This window comes from Carex rostrata, chromosome 8, assembly GCF_964058835.1.
Source record: "Carex rostrata chromosome 8, lpCarRost1.2, whole genome shotgun sequence".
NCBI lineage: Eukaryota > Viridiplantae > Streptophyta > Magnoliopsida > Poales > Cyperaceae > Carex > Carex rostrata.
This window is the reverse complement of record NC_135925.1, coordinates 13,937,126-13,945,294: the sequence shown is the minus strand read 5'-3', so window position 1 is coordinate 13,945,294 and position 8,169 is coordinate 13,937,126. Positions and strand designations below refer to the sequence as shown.

Genomic DNA, 8,169 nt, shown 5'->3' with positions numbered 1-8,169 from the left:
ACAATAAACAATAAACAATAAAAAAAGGCCCCAAAGGCCCAAGCTAGCTTTCTAGTAGACAAGACAACAGTGCGAAAATAGAGAGGGACGAGTGTCAGCAGTGTGACGAAAGAGATTCTCGTCGAATCTTGCTTTTTTGCTGAATTTTAATTCTTCGACGCCTCCGAATCGTCTCCCACTCTTCCGATCGATCAGGTAAGGAGCGTCAATTTCTCCCTTCCCTTCCCTTCCCTTCCCTTCCCTTCCGATCAGACCATAAGCTTCTTCTCTCATGGTGTAGTCCTTTTGTTTGCTTGAGCCGCAAAACGCTATAGTCTTTCGGTCTCCCTCCTCGGGTCCAAGGATTTCGCGCTTCCTTTGCAAAACCCTAGAAGAAGTACCTCAGCTTTTCATAATTCCAGCTAGGATTTCCCTTCTTCCTTTTTTTTCTAGTGTCGTGCTCTCTCCTGCTTGGTGGATTTGATCTTGTCAATTGCTTATGGACGACGAGGATATCGAGAAGGCTGTGTTAGCTTACCTGAGAAAGAAAGGGCTCAAGCTCACTGAACTATCTCTTCAAGAGGAGCAGAATCGTCTCTCCACCGATGCATCACACTCCAGGTAATTTATTGAGCACCGCACCCCGTTCGAATTTTACGATGGAGTTAACATAGGCCTCTGGACCCTTAATCTTCTAGAATTTTAGTTAAATCACCTTCTTTTTTGTACTTCTATAGTTGGCATGTTCTGATATTGAATGTATCAACATTTGCTTCAATAAAATGCATTTTATTTGACCTATACGGCCTGGTGAGTAAAATTTAGCGTGATTTCAAATCAAGGAGAAAAAGATCACAGGTGCATAGTTACTGTTTTCGTTTTTGTTTCCTACAGTGGTTGATTGCTATGTTTGCCTAAGCAACTGCAACTATGTATAACTACTAAAAGAAAAATATGGATCAAATTCTCATGGTAAAGTACTTGAGTTCAAATTCAGCATATACTGGTATTGTACCTGAATAGCCTGTTGTTGAGTCAGTTTGAGACTAATTGTTGCCAAATGCTTCTCTATGGCTTTCGAGGAAGTGGACCAGTTTTCGTAAAGATTTGTTTTTCAATTGCAGATAGATTAATAAGAAAATGATATGTGCACTTCATATGGTATTATCCTTTTTTTTGTTTGTTTGTTTGTTTGTTTTGGCAGATCTCAGAATGTCGCTGATAGTTATTTTGATGGTTATAGTCGACTTAGATCTTGGGCGTATAATTCGCTTGATTCTTATAAGGTAAAGGATACATATATTAGTTGTATATTTTCATGTCATATAATGTTCACTTTTTTTTCTTATCCAACCTGTTACAAAGTTCTTACCATTGCCAGTTTTTTTGTTTTAATTCTTCATTAATTACTGTGCAGCATGAACTACTTCGTGTGCTTTATCCTGTTTTTATTCACTGCTTCATGGATTTAGTTGCGCAAGGCTATATGCAAGAAGGTATATTATTCTCCAAGTTAGCACTTAGTACTTGTTTTCCAGATATCTACAAGGCAAGGATATTCTTGTCAAAATCCTTTTCCATTGAATTAAATAATTTTCATGTTTTGTCCTGTACTGTACTTGGTTTCAATTGTGATGTCACAAGTACAAATAGAAACATGTTTCTGAAATTCACTTCAATAAACTAATAATTCTCAATATCTAAATGATTCAGCTAGAACATTTTTTCACACATTTCGTGAAGATCATGAGCTGATGCATTTGAGAGATCTGCAAAAATTAGAAGGCATTCTTTCTCCATCGCATTTGGAGGTTATACAGATATTTCTTGTCCTTATCTGTTCCTTTTGTGTTGTTTGTTTTGTCCTTGTTGCATTAAACATCCTGATTGATATTTTGAATATGTACAGGAGATGGAGTTGGCACGTTTTTCGAGGCAAAACAAAGTCAAAATCAGATTGTGTGAGGTACAATATCAGATGCCTTTAATTTTGACGATTAAACAATATATAGATAGAATTAATTAGTCTTCTGTTTGTTTATACAGTTCTGTTGTTGTTTTGTAGTATTCATATGGACTCCTCCTACAATTTATTCACAAAACAAAATCTTTTGACATGCTTGGGGTAATTAATCAGCACATCAATTTTGAAGGTGTGTACTGTACTTTGTGTTGTCAAATTGGTTTTGTTTACTTTTTATGACTGATCTTGTAAATTTGATAGTTACCCCAGGTCAGCCCACTTCAATCTCTGATGATTCAGAGGCAGTATCACTAATTGGAGCAAGTCAAGACCTAGCAAGGGAGATAAATCAGAAAGAGTTACACTGGGGGGTAGGTTTGACCTAAATGCTAGTTCCTGTTGCCTATTATCTTTGACGATTATTAGTTATTCATCTATTTATTTCCGTACCAGTTGCTTGAAGATTCAGTTGAAGAAAGGATGGAGAAGACTCTATCTGACTTGGATAAAACTGAAGTTGAAGGTAACAAGGAGGGCGATCCTGAAGAGAATAATAAGGTAGTTGTAATTATTCAGTTTTACGAATAAATTTTCTGTTGAAATCTCTCATTGCATGATTGGTGTGCTTATCATTTTACAAAATAATGCCGAATTTTTTTGTTTTTGCAAATAGCAACTGTGATTTTTCATTTTTCAACTTTTACCAACCATTTCTTGAAATATATTTTAACAACTCCTAATAGTAAGATCAGTGTTATGGATATAAGACATACTGTGTTATTATTGACCAATATGTCCATACCTCATTCTGGGTTATGCTTGATTGTTTTCCTTGAGCCCATGTTGAATCTAAATCAGGCTGATTTTTGTTCATTGGAAAAATTTACTGTTGGGTGCTGAGTTTGTGAACCACTGGTGGGAGCCACCTAGGAATAGAAAACACTGCATTCGTAGATAATAAGTGTTCAGACTTCAGTGTGTAGCAAATGAGCCCTTCTGTTTCTATTTTTCTTTCTAACATCTTGATTTATGTTGATTATTTGGTTATCAGAAAAAAACAGATGGAAATAAACAAGGAACATCTGTCAGCAATAAAAAGAAGAAAGATAAGGCGGTTGGTGCGACAGGAAAGTCAACACGATCAGAGACTAGCATGGTATCTGTGGCACCACGTGTCAAATCTGAGCTTACCCTACCTCAGCTGTATGTTCACTGCTCTAGTTGATGCTCCTTAACAATCAGCTTAAATTTAAATAGAAAATTTGAAATCTAAAAATGTTATGGCTCTAAACAGTGATGGGTTTTGTGAGGGTAAAGGAGCCTAAAATAGTCTGAGACATTGTAATCTTTTTGCCTATATATGGTGAATGTCTAGTGGGGATATATCCATAACCTTTCAAGTTTTAAATGGTCATGTGGCATGCTGCTTTGATAACTTAAATGTGTATACATGAAACTGCCTTATTCTCTTAAAGAAGAGATGTGAAGAGTCCCTTATCTTCTGTCCTGGGTACTAATATCCAGAACCTTCTACTAAATGAGATCAATTCAACCACTCTTATTCTCATTTACTTAAGTTAAAAAAAATGATATGATGTGATTTTTTTCTTTGGATTAATTTCAGGCCTCCTGAAGTGGAGCTGTCTATTTTAGAGGATCTAAGAAATAGAGCACAGTTGAATAGCCTAGCACTGCCATCTGTCAGCTTCTACACTTTTCTTCATACACATAATGGGTACTGAGAAATTGTATAATTTTAGAAGTTTTGGTGCTTTCTATGTTGTAATCTTTGTGACAAATAACTAAATAGTATGATAACATTTTTTTAGATTAAACTGTTCTGCCATATCACATGATGGATCATTGGTTGCTGGTGGATTCTCTGACTCTTCTGTCAAGGTTTTTGTGAGGCCCACACACACATTTTTTTTAATTATTTTGCACTTCTTTTTGAAGTCTTTTGTTATTTTTCAGGTCTGGGACATGGCAAAGATCGGTCAACCTGGCAGAGCATGTTAGTTCTGCTAACTTTGGCTTGTTAAAACATATTGTTCTTTTGAATAACAGGTTATATGAATATATCATTTCAAGTTGGAAAAAAGGCCTGTAGACACTAATAGCAGTGCAGCAAAGTTAAAAGCACACTATGATGATAATTTTATTATTGCACATGTTTTTACTAGCATTATCATGCTTGTAGTATTAACCAGTTTGGTTGGAAATAAATGTTACCTCTCAGTTAAGCCTTGACAATGCTACTAGAGCTTGAAGTGATATGTAAAAACCAAATTAATGAACTTAGTATATTTTCTTTTATCTTTGGTAATTAAGGGTGAAGAATTTTATATTGCTTTTACACCTAATTATTTCCAGCTAATTCGCAAGGAGAAAATGGGTCAATGCAAGGGATGCATTCACTGGCTTCTGATGAGACTAAGAGACCGTATTCCCTTCTACAGGGGCATTCTGGGCCTGTTTACTCTGTCTCTTTCAGCCCATTTGCAGATTTTCTTTTGTCATCATCTTCGGACAATACAAGTAATTCAGTTAATTTTAGTTGCATATATGCTTTAAGGGGCCTTTTCTTACATAGTAGTTAATATCAGTCGTAACAGCATATAAAACCATATGATTTTAACTAAAATCTCTCCTTTAGTTATTGTGATGCTACAAGCATACTTTTAGCTGAAATTGAATATAAAAAAAGAAGAAGCAAACTTCTTGTTGGGTCCAAGCTTTCATGAGCATCTATCATTTGTTATGTCTTATTTTTAGTAGGATTGGTCAATCCGTTGCATATTAATATTTTTTATTTATACGATGCAGTTAGATTATGGAGCACGAGGCTGAATGCAAATTTAGTTTGTTACAAGGGTCACAACTTTCCTGTGTGGGATGCTCAAGTAATCCATGAATCCCTCATCTCTCTCATATCTTGCATAATTATGTAGTTATTCTTAGTTGCTAATTTGATTTGCATTAGCTTGGTAGCCATGAAGGATGATGCTGACCCGTCATGGTTGTTTATAGTTAACCTTGTAACAGCTTCATCCTTTTGTCGTTAAAATTTTTTACTTTTTGGAAATTCTTTTAAGCTACCAATGTATACCGGAATTGTCAGAGTACCTTTTTCTTGGCATAAAAGGTTACTCATTGGTCCAGTATACATCTTTTAATTTCCCATCGTTGTAATACATATTTCTTTCTTTTTCAGTTCAGCCCAGTGGGCCACTATTTTGCAACTGCATCTCATGACAGAACAGCCAGAGTTTGGTCAATGGAGAGAATACAGCCTCTTCGTGTCATGGCCGGCCATCTTTCTGATGTAGATGTAAGAAATAATATTCACATTTTCAGTTAATTTCAGTTAGCTCTCCAATACTCTACTTTGCACAAGTTCAGACCATTGGAGGCCTTTTATTTTCTGGGAGTTATATAGATCCCTTTCCTTGTGCTGACCTATGCAAAGAACTAGAGTATTATCCTTTATAAAGTTGTGATCAAAGATTGCACCTTACATTACTTTGCACTTTCCTTTATAATTAGCTACAAGTGTCTTTTCCTCTCATCTAGGGGATGTGCAGTAAGGGCGAATGGTTCATTTTTTTAAAAATCTTTTCAGTGTGTGCAATGGCATCCAAACTGTAACTACATCGTGACTGGTTCAAGCGACAAAACAGTCCGGTTATGGGATGTGCAGTCAGGGGAATGTGCACGACTCTTCATAGGCCATAGGAGCATGGTGCTCTCATTGGCTATTTCACCTGATGGCCGTTTCATGGCTTCTGGGGATGAGGATGGTACGATCATTATGTGGGACCTCTCCACTGGTCGATCCGTATCGCCCATCATGGGTCATAATTCCTGTGTCTGGACACTTGCTTTCAGGTATACTCTTCGTTTCTGGAAAAACGTATCATCTCTAACCTTCCCTGATTTTTTTTTTGAAATGAGGAGGTTCATATGGTAGGTTAGATATGTACTGTGTATTTTTGGAAGGCTATGATACCCCTCTTGTGGAGGTAGGTATGCATGATATTTCTTTTCGGGTAGTCCCACCATATACCCCTGAATTTTCATTTTTGACAAAAACATGTACTTCAATTATGACTCCACTTAGGCACCAAAAAAAAATACTATTTGTTTTTATGAAGACATTTATATATACACGAAGACTTATTTATTTTATGGGAAATGATTAAATTAACAACTAATGAATAATACTGCTTTAAATGCCTTAAATGGCTAAAATATTGTTTGTTTTGAAGGGGTATGAAAATAGTGCCTAACTTGTGGATACCACTATAGCATATTAACTGCTGATTCACATTGTTGTGTCTTGATGTTGTTGCATCTGTTTGCTCTCAATAGCCTCAATAACTTGCTAAACAATAAAAGAAAATAAACTGGTATTAAAGGGAATGGAGAGTACTGTATCTTGGGTGCAAATGTGACCTGTTCTGACTGGGGCTTATCGTTACCTTGTTAACTGATACCAATCAGATTATTATGCTGATGGGGTTTCTCATTTGTTATATAATGTGAAAAACTACTAAATTACGATAGCCTTTTTTGTGGTCTCAGTTGTGAAGGGACATTGCTTGCTTCGGGATCAGCTGATTGTATGGTAAAATTATGGGATGTCACGTCCAGTATGAAAGCCCTTAAAACAGATGAGAGGTATATCTTTCACTTAATTTGGTACTACTACTTTAAGGCCAAGCTGCTATTCTGTTTCAATTTTGTAATGGAAGTAAGAAAACGGCAGACGTTTTAGAGAATGACAATGTGCATTATCTTGTGGGGGCATGAACGACATTTTTTTCATTTAAGGGTCCAGGTGATCCTTTGAAATTTTTACAGGGATAGGAATGAAATTGCCAATAAAACCTAGTGAGGAACTAAATTGTCAACCATTTATAATACAGCAAATCTGGGCCTACAAGCAGACTAAGGCTACTAAAGGCTCTCCCAACCAAATCAACTCCTGTTTATAATCTGCGAGTAAGTAATTCAGTTTTGAATATATTTACGTTTTCAGATTTCAACTATTTGCTTATATTAACTTTAATGTGTTGTCCTTGACAATGTCAGTTCTCCAGACGAAATCTTTTGTTTGCGGCCGGTGCACTCTCAGCAGGTTCTTAACCTTAAACTTGATAGCTTGTATTAGTGTTTGTTATCTTTAAACCTTCTTGTTGTATTAGATTCTAGATTAGTTCCATCTTTGAAGTTAATGTAAATTTACATGTAATTGCTGCCCCCATATTCTTTTAGAGAATTAGAAGTTGATTTGAGTCCTCACATAACTTGTGAATAGACACATGCAGCATCTGATGATACTGCTAATTCTTGAGATCAGAGTAGAGAGAAGTCTTATCTTGCTGGAATTGGCTTTCTCTCTGGAGGTCAACATTTCTAATTTTAAATATTGGATCTCCAACTGAGTTTCTGAGTATGTAATATTTCACACGAATCCATTAACTAGTTGCTAGATAAGTTACTGAGTTCTATAAAACGAAATAATTTAACTTAAAACGGCCGAGGGATTAAATACATCTTGTTTCTTTGTGGTCCGCCTTTCCACCGAGTTGTTGTAGCTTGTGAATTAAATAAATGATAATCTATAATCTATAATCAAGCTGATATAACAAAAGCATGAAAGTAATAAACAATCTGGTTCATGTTCTGATTGATTAAAAATCTGATATATTCTTTCAGCTATATATTTAATCTTCATCCTTTATACAGTTCATATTATATTTAATATATTCGCTTCCAAGCTGTTACAAAAATGCTTATACTTGTTATTCAGAAGATATAAACATTTTTTTTTGTCCGGTATAAATATTTTCTAAAGAGTATAAATGTTTATGCTATTCAGAATAGCACTGCCGATATAAAGATGCAGTTATCTTCTTTTCTTCGTGATATTGGCCCAAATGAAGTTTGAATACAAAATTGTATAAAAGTTTATTCTGACTTGCTGCTTGAGATATTAGTAATCATGGACTCGTCAGACAATTTATGTAGTTCTAGTGTTAGTAGAAAAAAGCAAAAATATAATTATAAGCAAATAGTTATTCTTGCACGGAAGAATGAAAATATTATATGAATAAGGCTATAGTACATTGGTACTATGCATTACGCATATTCCTAGTACATGAGTAAGGCTATAGTACACTGGTACCATGCATAAATGCATGCATATTGGTTTGTATTACAGA

The 8,169-nt window shown here is 35.4% G+C and overlaps 1 protein-coding gene across 6 annotated transcripts; it reads left to right on the top strand.

Annotated features, from left to right (window-relative positions):
• Positions 1 to 255: 255 nt before the first annotated feature.
• On the top strand, positions 256 to 7,332 carry LOC144557800 (transcription initiation factor TFIID subunit 5-like). 6 transcript variants are annotated; one of them, XM_078306393.1, is made up of 19 exons: positions 256 to 600; positions 1,184 to 1,265; positions 1,397 to 1,475; positions 1,693 to 1,790; positions 1,889 to 1,945; positions 2,045 to 2,132; positions 2,204 to 2,313; positions 2,396 to 2,500; positions 2,994 to 3,145; positions 3,567 to 3,677; positions 3,772 to 3,841; positions 3,917 to 3,956; positions 4,316 to 4,480; positions 4,769 to 4,845; positions 5,157 to 5,273; positions 5,565 to 5,830; positions 6,527 to 6,622; positions 6,871 to 6,946; positions 7,037 to 7,332. In XM_078306393.1, exons 1-19 carry the CDS (start codon positions 479 to 481, stop codon positions 7,088 to 7,090), a joined length of 1,965 nt encoding a protein of 654 aa, XP_078162519.1. In that variant the 5' UTR covers positions 256 to 478; the 3' UTR covers positions 7,091 to 7,332. The 6 variants fall into 6 exon arrangements, with proteins under 6 accessions (XP_078162519.1, XP_078162521.1, XP_078162520.1 ...); XM_078306395.1 differs by having other exon boundaries at positions 257 to 600; positions 2,213 to 2,313; XM_078306394.1 differs by having other exon boundaries at positions 257 to 600; positions 2,213 to 2,313; positions 2,396 to 2,503.
• The last annotated feature ends 837 nt before the right edge of the window (positions 7,333 to 8,169 follow it).

What these genes read in the sequence shown, in the direction of transcription:
- LOC144557800 (XM_078306392.1), top strand. Translation starts at nt 479, where the DNA reads ATGGACGACGAGGATATCGAGAAGGCTGTGTTAGCTTACCTGAGAAAG. An exon ending in ATCATCTTCGGACAATACAA is followed by an intron (nt 4,481 to 4,768) that starts GTAATTCAGTTA and finishes TATACGATGCAG; the next exon opens with TTAGATTATGGAGCACGAGG. An exon ending in CTCCTGTTTATAATCTGCGA is followed by an intron (nt 6,947 to 7,036) that starts GTAAGTAATTCA and finishes TGACAATGTCAG; the next exon opens with TTCTCCAGACGAAATCTTTT.